The sequence below is a fragment of the Poeciliopsis prolifica genome, unplaced genomic scaffold, assembly GCF_027474105.1.
Source record: "Poeciliopsis prolifica strain line A6 unplaced genomic scaffold, Auburn_PproV2 SCAFFOLD009, whole genome shotgun sequence".
In the NCBI taxonomy this organism is placed as follows: domain Eukaryota; kingdom Metazoa; phylum Chordata; class Actinopteri; order Cyprinodontiformes; family Poeciliidae; genus Poeciliopsis; species Poeciliopsis prolifica.
The window spans coordinates 12,083,892-12,098,727 of NW_026562384.1; the positions used below are offsets into that span (position 1 = coordinate 12,083,892).

The following is a 14,836-nucleotide window of genomic DNA, read 5'->3' on the forward strand; positions in this document are numbered from 1 at the left end:
TTTCTATTATTTATCTCAATTCAGAGGGTTTCCAAAAATATTTACTTCTTGTTACCTTTAGCCCTTTTGATTGTAAATACAAATTTTAATACCATGTGGTGAAATATGTGGTGAATTTCAATCCAACATCTGGAACTAATGGGGCACAGATGCAAACCATACAAAGACATGGCATCATACTGTAAGTCTAGTTATGTCCACATAGTTTGCAATTGTTTGATAACAAAAATTGTTTTCTTTGCAGGATGAAAACACTCCTGGCCTGAAAACTTCACTTTGCAAGCAAATGACTGAGTTGCACAGACGCTGGTTAGAATCATTATAATTATTTTAATCTTCCTCTCTTGGCAGTGAATTGCTCTGACTGTCTGGTAGCGAATCATTGCAGAGAGGATATGTGTGGGAGTCAGCAGCAGAGCAATTAGATCAGACAGCAATCAGCTGCTGTCCAGTAGGGGAATAATGGAGGACAACACACAACAACTCTGCAACAATAGCAGAAAAACATTTTAATCATTTCGTTTAAACTTTATTGCTAGACGCATATGATCTGACTGAATGCTTGTTAACGAAGCAGTTTCTGGGCAGGACAATGCAAATGTCCAGAGATATTTGGCACACATTCTGCAGGAATATTCAGTTACATGGTTTCCATGTATGGCCGGAAAAATGCATAAAATGACAGAAATTCCTGTAACCAAAGAGTCCCAGACTATAAGTGGTTTCAAACCACTTTAAAAACTCTGACACTCTCACAACCTTGCAAACCTGTTTTGGAGACAAACTCTCCTCAAATATGATGGTTTTTAAAATTACTTAAACATTACTTATTCAGTAGAATCATTTCTGATCTACAGCCACTATCTGTGCTTTTTCCCAGCATTCATCCTCTTCAGAACTTGTATCCAAGCAGGGAGATTTGAACGACGGGCCGGCAACACTTCGCCTATTTCTCCATGCACTGCCTCAAAGTCCGGCTCGAATAACGAGTCATCGTCTGCTTCCAGATCTTCCTCCTCATCCTCCTCTTCTTCCACCGTATCGTCCATGATGTCCGGCGACTCTATGGCGATCACCTGCTCGCAAAAATGAACCCGCCGGTTCTCCTCGACCCGCCTCTGCGTCACAGAACCGTGAATCACCAAAAAGGGAATACAGACGGAAAACAACAAAAAAATCAGTGTCAAATTTACCAAAATGTGTTTGACATGTTATGATGTTATCAAAAACAGAGCGGCTTCTGAATGGCTTTGTAATTTTCTGAAATGTCTAAGTAAAACTTTTAGCTTGGGTCAGTTTATTTTTATGTTTTTTGTAGAATCAAGAACAATATACATGCATGCAATCCATATTTAATTTGACATATATGCATAAAAAATGCACTCAAATTGTGATTTAAACCGTTTTTTAGCTGCTAATTGATATTTAAGTGCGCCTTTCGCGTTAAAACGTTTCACCACAAGGGAGCGCTGTTATCCACAATCTCTCACCCGTTTTGTCATCGTCTCCATTGCGGATTCGGCTTCATGGGACATGTTGTTTCTGAGCACACTCCGGGGAGGCGGGGCAGAGGGACTCAGTGACGTTGGAGAAAGAGAGACAGGAAGAGTCCTTTGCTCTTGTGAAGATGAGATGTTTCCCTGCTGTGACTCCACTGACTCTCCCATCATTTGGATGCTGGTTGAGGATGGTGAAGATATGGGCCCTGGTTCATCATAAGAGGGGAAAAAAGTTGATGAACAAAAACTGCAGCAAACGGCATTATTGATGAAAGCTAGAGGAGGAAATATTTTATTAAAGCACAGATGAAGGATGAAAACTGGCAGCAATACAGACCAAGAATTAAAGGGTTAGGTATAAAATCATAAAGCTGTTGCCTAGTTAACCTGGTCCCTTATTACAGCCATGAGTTTTCTTCTTCTTTTTTGCACAGGTTAACTATGTTTGAGCCTGCTTTCTAATTGATGCAACATTATGATATCTGATTACTAACCGAGCAGAAGGATCAATGCCGTCTTTTGTGGCGTTTATATTTGATTTTTTTTTAGTCACTGTGAATATGTCTTCAAATGTAACTGAGTAAAATCCAGGTTCAGGTTTTGTAACTAACTTAAAAAAGTTCAAAGTATGGACAAATCATCCATATCATCCTTACAACTCCTGTAGCGAGCCTGATAATATCATTGTATTTCTCCAAGTACTCCTTTACTTACCCTTAGGTTCCCTGTATGTACCTTGTTGGCACCCATAGTGACCCCTAATAGCATGCTGTTGATACACAATATGTATTTTAATAGGTAGAATTCTTTGTCTTACATAAATCCAATTTGGATTCAATGGTGTGCCTTTTTCCTGACAAATAAAGTCCAGGTAGTTTAAGTTAATAACGAGTTAAAGTTAACACCTTCCTCCTGCCTCTGATTGGTTGTTTCTTGCCAATTTATGTTATTAATTTATTGTTGCTATCTTCAGAAACACTTGTTATTTCTGAAAATAGTGTTAGGTCCACAGAGAGGAGGCAGAGGATTTTTTGATTTTTTTCATATTATCTGTTTCTCATTCTACTTTCACAACAGTGACAGTTTTAACAAATATGTAAGAAAAAACATATTGCTTAAGGAAGTTATATACTTGAGCTGTAAATAGTGTGTAAGTATCTCAAAAGTAACTTTTAAATACCGTCTTAAGTCCCTTGCAGGTATCCCATAAGCATCACAGATATTATGTAAGTATAGATGCCCTTTAAGGACCTGATTCTACATATATTTATATAAAATGTGCTACAACCTGACAATGTTTACTGAATAATAAAACATAGATAGTGTGTTTTCATATTGTTTCTGCATACCTTTGTCTGTCTTTCCTCCATCACTCAGTTTCTCAGTCTGAAATCCCTCGTTTTTCCTCTCAGCCGGCTGATGTTGCCTCTTTCTGCTCATCTGGATTCTGTTTCTTGCTATTGAATGGTAAGGATTCCCTGATGGCTGCAACCAAGAACACTTAATACTTTTAATGCTGGGAGTGTAAAAAAAATACAATTAAATATTTTACATGTTGTCTTTCAGAAAGAAATGAACATCTGACCTCTGCAAACGCTGACAACCTAAGCTGGAGTTTGGACAGCATTTCCGATCGGCTTTGTCCATCTTCCATTGGCTCCGAGTGGTCAGCCGGCTGCTTTAATGCTGAAGTGTCCAAGTTTACAGGTGTGAAAGCAGGGGCTGACTGTGGCATGCTGAAGACTGGACCAGGTGAGGACTCTGCGCTCCTGAAGCTCCACGGGTTGTTCCCAACTCCAACCTGATTCAAAGTTCCCGGTGACTGATTAAGACTGTGAGGTTGTGGCTGAATATGGATTTGGCTTGATGACTCCTCTGATGGCCTCTCAGTTACAGAGGATGTGGAGAGGTTTGGGTTTAAAAACCTAGCCCACTCCTGACCCTTGGTGATCTCGTCCAGAAGGCTGAATGACCCCAAGCCGATGTCAAAGTCACTGCTGCGCCTGAAAGAAGAGGAAGTTTAAGCTCAGTTTGGCTTTTAGGAAGCAAAACATTAAAATCTTATAATCCAGAACATGTCACTGACAAAATGATTTTTACCCCGAATTTCAGTTTCATTTTTACACAATTTTGTTCTGCTGTAATTCAGTGAGTATTTATTTTTCTCAAAGCATTTCTCTAAAACCATTATTTTCCTTTCTGTTTGGCTCAAAGGTTGCTTACAAACTTTCATCAGAGTGACATAACATGGTTTCGTTGTTTCATCTGCAAATAAATTGAACATTATAGTTCTGGATAACAAAAGTAATTTGTAAACAAAATAAAAGGTTTAAACCCAGTCTTGAACCCTGTGGCTCACCACAGATAACATTTGGTAAATCTTTTTCTAAGTCCTTGAAAAGAGAAAAGGTTCAGAGATTGTTTTATCCTCTACCCATATTTTTTTATTTTACTTGAAAAAATCCCAACTTGAAAAGACTCTTCACAGAAATATTTCAGAAATTTTACCACAAAAATAATCCCTGTGCAGGCGTTTTATTTCTCACATATTCTTTTTCATCACCTTTCATTGTAAAAAGGAGCTGAGAAGAGTTTGAGGATGTTTTTATTATAGAACAATAAGGGCTTTTGAGTTGAAGCTGTCAGCCAATTGAATAATAAAATCAAAAATGTAATTTTATTTCCTTCTTCCTTAACAGCCATTGCTTCCTCAAATGGTCTGTTTAGAAGAATCACAACACACATTGTCTGAAAATGTGTTTGCAGAAATCTGTTGACAGATCTTGTCAATGACCGGAGCGTTCTTGATACATTAGATGTGAAAATGTCAGGTATAGTAGTCACAAAGCTATTACTGGAAAGATCCCAAATACCTTTCATAACTCTGATGAGTTATGAAAGGCAAATAAAGGGAAAAATACAAATAAATAAAATCTAACTCTTAATGCTTTTAGGACATCAGAAATAATTTGGGCCTGTTTGGACATTATTAAGAGTGAGTCTGTTTGGTGATTACCTGATGTTGCTTGCAGTAGTGTTGTCTTCTGTTTGTGCAGGATGTAATTTGCTGGCATCAGTGCAGTCCAAAGGAGAGAAGGTTGCATCTGGATCATTATTTGGTTTGTTGCCTGGTGTGTCTGGCATTATTACCTGGTTGGAGATTGAGTGAATATGTGAAACATGTCAGCTGTGTACGTCATTCCAGATGTCTCTGTTCATCTCCTTATTTGCCTCTATGAAGGTTTATTCTGTTGGACTTACTGTGTCCTGCTTAATGTGTAAAATATGTAATCTGAACTTTTTCAGAGATTGAAATGTGATAAGAAACTAAAATATGTCTTCAGATTATTATTCACAATAATAATAACAAAAGAACACTGCTCACTTGTGTTTCTTGTCCAAGAAGTCCGTCTCCTTTTCCCTTTTTCCCAGCATTCCCATGTCTGTCCTTAAACCTCTCCTTGAGCTTCTGCGTCCATCTTCTCGTTTTATTCTCAGTTGATCGTTTTCTCCTCACGTTTGTTGCTACTTGGCTGTTTGAAAAGACCTGCAAGTCGTTATTTTGTTGCAAGTTGCCAAATCCTCCGTTTCCAATATGGGATCCTGTATTTCCCCCACCGGCTAAACTGGCATCTGTGCTGTTCATGGACCATGCTGGGATGTGGTTCTGGTTTTCCATCATGTTCAAAACAGCACCGGTATTAGCAGGGACGTCTTCTCTCATCAAGGTGCTGCCAGTGCTCTCCCTCTCTATGTCTGTCCTCTTAAAGTAAGTGAGTTTAACCTCCTTTTGTGGTTTAGCAGGAAAAAGCGGTCTTGTACTCGTTGGGGAGAACGCAGGCCCTGGAGCCTGTCCCAGATTCCACTTCTTGCCCGAGTCTCCATTGGGGCTGACTTTCTGTGAAGGGAAGAAAGTTGGACTCCTGCTCCCTTCAAAAGCAGAACTTGCTTGGTGTTTTTCATCCCTTAGGAAGCCAGAAGTACTGTTCGTGGTTGAGACTGGGCACTCCTTTGAAGGGTTCCCATTAAAACTAAGCACATTCACAGAAGTGGTGGGAACTCCCTGGAGGCTGGCAGCTCCTTTCTCACCATTTTGCCCCAGAGCCGGAGCTGCAGAGGAGGACACAGGGGTTTGAAAATGCACCTGCACCTGGCCCTCTCTTCCTGACTGAAGCTTCAGTCTCTGCAGCATGGACTGCAACACGGCCTGGCTGTCTGTTGAATGAGGTAACTGAGACATCTAGGAACAAATCTTTGGTGTGTCAGATCCTGGTTTCGCTGAAACGCATGTGAACAACGTAGCACACCCAGCGCAACAGGGACAGCGTCGACTCACTGCTGCGTTTTGTTGAGGCTGGATGCCAAGACAGAAAAACGTACCTGTGCTGTGATCATTTCTCTCCTTTAATCCAGCTTTGGCTGAAACGACTCCGGCGAGGGTTGGCTTGCTCTTGCCAAGTCTTCTGATCTCTTTTCATCGTGCGAACAGTTCCTCACCACGACATCAAACCAAGGCCCACGTTTTACCGCTTATCTTCCTGCTGCTTCTTCTCAAATACACTTCGCTGTCATTTTACATCCACTCATTCAACAGTCCTCAACTTGTGCAACAAAAGTTCTTATCTCTTGAAAACCAAGCTCTTCACATAGCTCCTCTTGCTTCTTGTAAAAGTGTCTCTCTTTCTCTAAATGTCCACCGTTTGGGCACACAAGCCTGTTCTAGTAATACTTCTTCTTCAGCAGCTGCTTATATCACCTCTGATGGGAGGAGAGTGAGTTCACGGCAGCGTTCCTCACATCTTACGCACTGAAGAAGACAAACAAGACAAACCAGAGAGGTGAGATAATTCCACTTTGACAGTGACTCTCCCTCTGTGTGTCACTCTGCTTGAGTTTTCAGTCGCCCTTCCTTCCTACTTCTTGCTGAGTCTAGCACATGCACACCCTCTATCTTCCCACAGTGACCCTCCATTGGTAATTATAGGGAGGTTTACTTTGAGAGTGGCAGCTATTTTTACAGCTAGCTTCTTTAGATTGAGAGAAAACTATGTAGTATATTTAGCAACCCATTTTGTGTCAACGGTTCTTCAGAAGTGATGTTGGACCTACAGTAATCTGTCGTAGTATTAATCTCTCTTAAACCTTTCCAGAAACTGTCACAAACACCAACTTACACATAATTTGTTAGAGTTCTACGCAAAGTTGCTCTATCATGATTGCACAATTTGTGAAGTGGAGAGAAAGTGACATTTATTTTAGTGTATCCAGCTTCCTTTTACATTGATCTTTTCTAAATAAAGTCCCGTGCAAAAAAACCTCATTTCAAATTACATGCCAACTCTGTGTAAATACATCAGTTGGCATGTTCGTCCATCTAAAGTTACAGGCTGGGTAAAGACAACAATAATCAGAGGAGGCCAAGACCCCCGTGGTAACTCTGAAGGAGTCACAGAGATTCACAGTTCAACCAAGAGAATCTATCGACAGCAAAAGGGTATTTATTACATGTCCAGGAACTGGCCTTTATGAAAATGAAGGACAGGCTAGAATTTCAACCTTTTGGATGAGCAGAAAGTCCAATTTGCCACATAGCAGGAAGAAGGAAAAAGGTATACAGGTGAGATAAGACCAAAAAATAACTTTCTGCTTCACTTGCAACAACTATTCGGAACAATGGACATGGCAAACCACCTTGAACACATCATACAAAAGATGAAATATAGTTTGTGAAGAAGAATGCTGGTTTTACAAACTATTGACTTCGTGGGACTCAAAAAAAGTCATATATTTTACTTTTCATATTTGTATTTGCATTGTTGCAAACCAAGCATTATTTACCTCTCACTTCACAATAGCGCAATGTTTTTGTTGCTTTGTCATGTAGTACCTCAGTAACATAAACTGATGTTTGTGGTTGTAGTTTGAGAAACTATAATTAAAATGTGGTAAAGGACTGTAATATAAGCATTATAATGTTATCCTAAATATCTCTATTAACATGCGATGTCATAATTAAAGTATAATCCATCACCAGATGAAAAGGATAAAAACAGATTTAGGGTTGATAGTGTTTTCATGAAAGTGTTGTTGTTTTTCTGGTAGCCTCTGAAGTATCACCTCCTGTAAGGAGTGAGAATAGGAATCTAGTCCAACAGCTAGTGAGGTTCATTGCAGCACAAACATCTGGCCGATTCCACAGCAATCCAGGCTTATTAAAGGCAAAATCAAAAGTGAAATAAGGCTGTAGGTTTAATGAGTGAAGATAAAGGCATACTTTTATTAAAATGGATCTCAAGCACCATAATACTTTAAAGTGACCACTTTTAAAACATACTTTTAATGAACCTCAATTCAGTTACAGTTTTATTTCTGTTTCTTACACCAAGAAAAGGGGGGAAAAGAAGCTTTATAGAGAATTCTGCTTTGTTTACTATGCATTACGTGTAAGAAAAACAATGTGAGAGAAATAAATATCTGCAGGATGCAGTAAGCAGATTCCAAATCAATGACATGCCTTTTGATGTATTTTATTATTTACCAGCAACTGTTTAATTGTAAAATTTATGAACAGAAAATTGTTTGCATTTTATCTGACAGAGCTAAACGATCTGTTTTAGTGAAATATGAGCGTACACTATTTTGCCAGGTTTTGTTAAAGCTTGTTAATTGCTCGTGAATTTAGGCAAGATGTGCAAAAACTGGGTGAAATCTAAGATATGCAAATCTGTGGGCCTGAGGGAGCAAGGTTGGGAACCACTCAAAGCAGAAAGTTTCTACTAGCAACATCAATGTAATGAAACTAACTGCATTTTTTTTTTTTTTTTTAAAAAAAGGGCAACATCTGTTAGGTTTGAAAGTTTTCAGGTGTGTCACACAAGACAAACTAGGTCCTTACCATGAGATGATAAATTACAAGGGAGACATACTGATGGGTAGAGCAAAAATGAGACATTGCAGGAAAGCGTTCATTTATGTTTTTGATCAATATCTTAAATAAAACGTTGGTGACTAGTTGAAACCCATTTTTCTGTCTAAATTCATATTCATAAAAATGCTACTCTAACCCAATGCTATTGGGTTAGAATGCCCCCTTTCATACTTGTTTAAAAACAGTAAAGAGTCGATTCCGAGCTTAACCCACAGAAAAGTGAATGCGCATGCGCTCGATTCCTTCTTTTCTGATAGGTCGACAGTCAGGAAGTGGGTTATGGCGGCGTAAACAAGGCAATGGTCGGTTATTCAGTGAAGCAGTCATCGCAAATAAGCTTTTACAAACACGACCACAGCTTTAATAAGTATGTTTTCCGTCGGAGTATTTATTTTGAGGGCGGTCGCTATTAAAACCCCACAAACTGGTTCTAAAGCTGTTTGGTAGCTTTGGAAAACTTTTAGCAAGGTTTGCTCATCTCAACCGATATCTTTGTAAAAATGCAATGTGTCGTAACGGGAGGAAACGTGAAAGGTACCGACTATTTCCTGCTGTCCCGTCGTTCTCCAGCTAGGTCATACGCAATATACGCTAGTAATGACTTAATTACTGATTGTGTGTGTGCATGTACTGACCAGTACTGGCCAAAGCCATCCACTCTCTGTCCAGGATCGGGGACGAGCTGTATGTGGAGCCTCTGGAAGACGGGGTGAGCTGCTGCTGCTGTCAGATACAACGACACTTCCTTCAGCCATGCATGCAGTCTGGTTTCTTCCTGTTAGTGCAAACCTTGCGTCAATGAGCAATGTTGATTTTGTTGTATTTCTCTCTCACTTGTAGCTCGCCCTGCGGTCTGTGAACTCCTCTCGATCGGCATATGCTTGCTTCCTGTTCGCACCGCTCTTCTTCAGCAGGTGCAGGTTTTATTTGTCTGTCTTGCGGAGTACATCAGTAAGCGTCACATTTACGCATCATTTTCACGCTTCTGTGCAGGTATTCCATTCCCACTGGGCTCAACTTCCGCTGCAAGATGGCAATAAAGGTGTGAGAGCACAAATGCACAATTTAAAATATGTTGGTGGTTTTTTAATTTTGCGGAATGTACAACCATAAAGTCCACCAGAAACTGCTTCACCATCATCTGCAGTTTTTCCCACATCAGACATGATGAATAAGTTCCTACAAGATTTTCCTTATGTACAATTACAGCTTCCCCTGTTTTGTCAGATGTACATTTATTTTTAAAAGATTTGTCCTAGTATCAAAACCGTTTTATTAGTTTACCTCACGACAAAACAAACTACATTAAATAGTAATCCATAAAACATTTTATAAAGAGAACCACATTCGCCATGTGTACGATATTTTTCCAGTATTTTAGAGCCTTTTTGGATATTTTAAAGCAAGCTCCCCATACTTTAAAAACAATATGGTATTTATATCAAATGCAAATTGTAATTTCTTCTTTTACATCGAAGTTGTTCCTCTTGCAAATCCTCTCATCTTCTAAATGTTGTGATGTTGCTTTGAAGACATTTATTCACAAAAGATCTCATAGCATTAATGTATCCCTCAAGGTGCTTAACAATGAAAGCAAACTGATCTTTCAGTAAATCCATTCAAAGAGCTCTTACTTGTATGGGCAGATTTAAACATGTTATTTCAAACCTTCAAATGTAACGTCCTGATATTTCTGGGGTTAAAGTTTTCCTTTTTTCACTGAGGTGCCAATTAAAGTTCATGGCGTAACTGGAGTTTTCTGCGGGTGTTTCAAGCCTAAGGAGTAAATTTCTCCTTCCTCCACCTGCTGCTGAGCACTGCTGGCCAGCTGGCTGAAAGAAAACCACTATGCTTTTCATTGTGGTTGTTTGAAAATGACCCTTTTACAACAAAATTTATAGTGTATTTACCTTGGATTGATTTTTTGAGTTAACCATAAATTGGTATAATGTTTTTCTTGGGGCAATTGGAGTAGTTTTTTTTTTCTTTTTTTGAAGAAAGGAAATTAGATGTCATGTTATACATTTTTGTCATATGTTTCTGTGCTTGTATAAAACAGCAGCATTTTCATAAGTAGATTTTTGATGTGAGAATTACCAACCCATGTATAGATTGACATCATCTGTTCACCATACCCGATTGCTGATTTTTATGACTGATCCCAGTTGAATAATTCTCAGTAAGAAGAAGAAAATGGATGCATCTGAACGTTTTCCTACTTTGCTCATCTCTACCTGCTGTTTTCTGTGCCACGTTGGTATCGGGAAGTTGTGGTTATCAGTGTGAAACCTCTGCGCTTCCTGCCCTAGATTGTTGCAGAAAATCTCACCTAGTAAAAACGTCCATTTCACACACGTATACATAAGATTATAGTAGGCCTGTAACATGCCGAAAGTGTTTTTTTACATGACATAAAACAAGTATAAGATGGTTTCACTGCAGATAAAGTTACAGAAGCTCCTTCATCTGTTATAGAGGTGTTGCTTTACTTCCTGTTTTCTTTTTACTTTACCAGAGCGTGCAGTCCGTCTTCAAGTCTCTTGCAACTTTAGAGAAAACGGTGGAAAAATGTCACATTGGTCTTGATGAGCAAAAAGATCGCCTAACTTTCACGCTGCACTGCAAACATGGTAACACCACCCGACTTCCCTTTCAGATTTACCGTGCTGTACACTAAGAGTTTCACAGGGGACATTTGTCATTCATTTTGACATATTTAGTACTAACTGCAGAACTGCGTATTCATTACATTGCATTCTGTCTGGTGTTGTTTTTAGTTCTTAAGGTTTGTGTGTTTGGACGTTCTTTCCAGGCCTCAGGAAGACACATAACCTGTCTTACCAGGACAGTGAAAGCTTGGAGGCAGTCTTTGATAAAAACAGCTGTGCCAATGTGTTCAGAGCCCAACCCAGGTTTTCAAATAGTCACTCATTTTGTTTTGCTTTCATTATGCCACCGTTAAATTTAAGCCCGATCTGAGGTTCTGATGTCCTTTGTCCTCAGAGTGCTGGTGGACACAGTTGTGCACTTCCCTACATCTCTGGAAGAAGTGACAGTGACAGTGAGTGACGAACGGATGTGGATCAGAAATCATGTGGAGGATGAAGCAGGTGAAAAAAATATTTTCCCCCCCTCCAGCCAACAAATAACATGACGGTTAACATCAACTGATTAGTTCAGTTATATTCACATCAAACTACAAAGTGAACACTCCCTTTCTCATTTCCCCCTCTTGAGAAAGCATGTTTCTCATTTGAGTCAGTCTGAAGGAGCTAAAAGTTGAGAACATTTAACATTATATTAAATGGATTTAAGCCCAAAGATGCTCTTGCAAATTAAATAGTTACATAAAACAGAAGCAGAAGTTAGGTCTTCATTTCTTTTCTGTTTTGCTTCTCCCTTTCAGAGCGCTCGAAGGCTATGCTCACTGAGCTGTGTCTCGCTGCGGATGAGTTCGACCACTTTGCCGTCAAAGCTCACTACAGCATCACTTTTTGTCTAAAGGAGCTTCGGGTGTGACAGATAAGAGAGAGAGAGAGAAATCGCTTTGACAAGATGACTGGATTCCTTTTGGTTGAGAGTCTGAAAAAAATTGTTATCTTCTCCCCTCCAGGGTTTGCTCTTGTTTGCTGAGTCCACTGGCCTCCCTGTGTCTCTGTACTTTGATGAACCAGGCAGGTGAGCATGCTTATTTTCAGAGTGTTCACATATTAAGATAATTGTTCCACTTTTGGCCACTGATCTGCGTCTTTTGTGTGTTTGTGTGTCAGCCCTGTGGTGCTTTCAGTAACAGACAGCGTTCTGGAGGGGAATTTTGTGCTGGCGACGCTTTCGGATGATCATGATCTTCAAAAGAGCAACAGAGGGTAAAAAAAAAAAAACGAGCAAACAGATATTACTGGTTATGATTTTGTAGAGAACGCCTTTACAAGCCTTAAAACACCAGTCAGCTGTCAGTAAAAAAAAAAAAAAAAAACGCTGAACAAATGAAAATCAGATCAATGTTTTAACTTTCAGTCAATGTTTCCTGTCTGACTCATTTGAAAAGCAGACAGGAAATCCTGAGTATTTACTCCTTCATGCCACCTGGTGGATAATGTTAGTGTTATTCAGCTGGAAGTCACTGTGCTTGAGACTCTATTTCCTTTTTCTGACAGCTGCTAGTTCTTCTGTTTCATATTCACAACACTGACAGCATAATAGCTATTTCGTTTGGATCTGTCTGATATAATTGTGGGTTGCTGTGGTCAGTAGTTCAGTATGTCCCAGAATTAGAGCTCTCCATGTTTCTCAAGATGCCAGCAATGATCCTAGGTCAGCATACAACTTGAGTAGGTTCATAAGACCGTTTTCAGACAATATTAGCACAGATGCCTCATAGCAGCTGTCAAACACCGTGGTGAAGCAATGATAATTGTTTTTTTGTGACAAGACCTGCATCCCTTGCAAACCACAAATTACTCTGCATATCAAAGCATTCTAGAGTCAAATGTAAGGTTATCTGATGAGAGATAAGCTTGGCAAAAATTTGGCAATATAAGCTGTTAAGCAATGTTTTTGTTGTCAAATGTCCTCCATTTAGGAAAGAGATATAATCAAATGGTAAACATCTATTTGTTTTGTTACAAGCTAAATGAGGAGCTGCGCTTAGTGTCACATATCCAACTTCTCAATGTTTGTCTTCATCTCTGTTTAATAACAATACACATGGTGGGATGTGTTTAATTAACTTAGTTTTAATTTCAGAACCTGTAAAAGACCAGATCATTTGTGAAATATTCTGACGCATAAAACTCTAGAAGTGAAAGAGTGTTTCTTTGTTTGCCATCACTGAATCAATTGTCTTGGCATAAAATAGGTTCAGGCAGCAAAACGTTAACTACAGAGGAGTCTGGCTCACAGGATGTTGGCTGTGTTACCAAAGGTTTTCTGTATGTCAGAGGAAGCAGTAAATGTAAAAGGCCCACCTGGAGATATGCATTGCAAACTAACGAACTTACAGGTGCTTTGCCTTAGATACTTAACACTTGTTCCCATTTAAATAAACAAGAGAGAAATAAAGTTCATATAGATTCAACTCAGAAAATGGATATGTTCCTCATTCTCCCTGACTATCTCCTCAGAGGCGACGCAGACCAGACACGTCCTGCCGATGACTTCATGAATGACGACATGGATGCCTATCTGATTGCCATGGATACCAGTGCAGCACCAGGTCCCTCCACCGCAGACCCCCCCCCACCTTCATCAGCCACACCCAGAAAGCCCCCAGCACCCAATTATAGGACCAGAACGCACAGCGAGGAGGAGGAAGATGATGGGGAGGAAGATCCAGAGAGACCGCCAGATAAAAAGGTACAAGAGTTTCTCAGATAGTGAGACGCTGCTTTCTAGGGTTGGACTTACTTATTTAGTCACACATTTTGATTCATTAATATAGTTAAGCCCCAAAATTTTCTTACCCCTGCCAGATTTAGATGTAAAATAAATATTTGATTCTCTCTGACTGAGTCAAATTCATATTAACGTTTTGAATGTGATTGGCAGTCTGTGTAAGGAGCTAAAGATTAGGGTGATGGTAGGGAGGCCTTCCAACCTCTACAAGTGGAAACATGTAAAAGCTGTTTAGTAGTCGTTATAAGGGTTTGACAGCTGTAACCCCAATAAAGGCTTTTCAGTTACTGATCTAGAGGAGTATAAAATATTTTTCAGTCTCCTGTTTTATGATTAAATAGAAACAGAAAATATTATACCCATTGTCTATTGTCATCCATCAGGAGATGTGCAATGTATGGCTGCATCGTTTTTCAAATAAGCAAGGGAAAAGCAAGTGTAGTTCCTTTCTTTCAGCCAGCTGACCGGCCATAAACAGCAACAGGTCAGGGAGGGGACATGCACATGTAGGAATGGTATATCAGGAAATGCTAACATTTTTTGAGGCCCATATACAAGTAGTTATCTTGGATAAAATTCATTTTTTTAATGGCTTCCCATATTCTCCCACAGTTCCGCTCCCTGTTCTTTGGATCAGTCCTTCCTCCTTCCTCTCAGATGAACACGCAGCCGCTTACGACTCAGGAAGTGCTGGCAAGCGACAGCGAGGATGAAACTGAAGCAGAATGACGTCAGAGATCTGACAGAGGCAAAACGTGGGAGCGCTGTTACACCACCACACCTGGATTACTTGAAACGAAAAAAACTGACGCTTCGGACCCGACTTTTTGTTTTTACTGGACAGATATCGCTGTGCTGTTTTTACTGAGGATTCTGATGTTCATGTTGAACTTGAAAACTGTGACGAAGTGAAGCTACACATGAAGCACTTCAGTTCATTTTTGCTTTGACTCTGTCTGGCTGATGGAGAAGCAGTTGCACCAAAGAAAATAAATTTCCTTTTCATATCTTATGA

General features: G+C 39.6%; 2 protein-coding genes across 3 annotated transcripts; one reads left to right on the plus strand and one right to left on the minus strand.

The window, feature by feature from the left end:
• Positions 1-493: 493 nt before the first annotated feature.
• zgc:113229 (uncharacterized protein LOC550612 homolog) lies at positions 494-5,973 on the minus strand. The gene is made up of 7 exons (XM_055034770.1): positions 5,880-5,973; positions 4,885-5,609; positions 4,516-4,649; positions 3,085-3,502; positions 2,849-2,984; positions 1,491-1,705; positions 494-1,118 (listed from the first exon to the last, which is right to left on the minus strand). The coding sequence occupies exons 2-7, from the start codon at positions 5,221-5,223 to the stop codon at positions 861-863; spliced, it is 1,500 nt and encodes a 499-aa protein (XP_054890745.1). The 5' UTR covers positions 5,224-5,609; positions 5,880-5,973; the 3' UTR covers positions 494-860.
• A 2,726-nt stretch (positions 5,974-8,699) lies between these two features.
• rad9a (RAD9 checkpoint clamp component A) lies at positions 8,700-14,833 on the plus strand. Of its 2 annotated transcripts, none has more exons than XM_055034771.1 (12): positions 8,700-8,961; positions 9,066-9,136; positions 9,268-9,341; positions 9,421-9,469; positions 10,943-11,057; positions 11,240-11,339; positions 11,431-11,537; positions 11,834-11,940; positions 12,041-12,105; positions 12,198-12,293; positions 13,551-13,782; positions 14,434-14,833. In XM_055034771.1, the coding sequence occupies exons 1-12, from the start codon at positions 8,928-8,930 to the stop codon at positions 14,548-14,550; spliced, it is 1,167 nt and encodes a 388-aa protein (XP_054890746.1). In that variant the 5' UTR covers positions 8,700-8,927; the 3' UTR covers positions 14,551-14,833. The 2 variants fall into 2 exon arrangements, with proteins under 2 accessions (XP_054890746.1, XP_054890747.1); XM_055034772.1 differs by having other exon boundaries at positions 9,097-9,136.
• The last annotated feature ends 3 nt before the right edge of the window (positions 14,834-14,836 follow it).

Coding starts and splice junctions, on each gene's coding strand:
- zgc:113229 (XM_055034770.1), bottom strand. CDS start 5,223: ATGAGAGAAGACGTCCCTGCTAATACCGGTGCTGTTTTGAACATGATG. Junction 4,650..4,884: donor TTCTTGGACAAGAAACACAA/GTGAGCAGTGTT, acceptor ATCTCCAACCAG/GTAATAATGCCAGACACACC. Junction 3,503..4,515: donor ACTACTGCAAGCAACATCAG/GTAATCACCAAA, acceptor CTCTTCTTTCAG/GCGCAGCAGTGACTTTGACA.
- rad9a (XM_055034771.1), top strand. CDS start 8,928: ATGCAATGTGTCGTAACGGGAGGAAACGTGAAAG. Junction 9,342..9,420: donor GCACCGCTCTTCTTCAGCAG/GTGCAGGTTTTA, acceptor GCTTCTGTGCAG/GTATTCCATTCCCACTGGGC. Junction 9,470..10,942: donor GCTGCAAGATGGCAATAAAG/GTGTGAGAGCAC, acceptor TTACTTTACCAG/AGCGTGCAGTCCGTCTTCAA.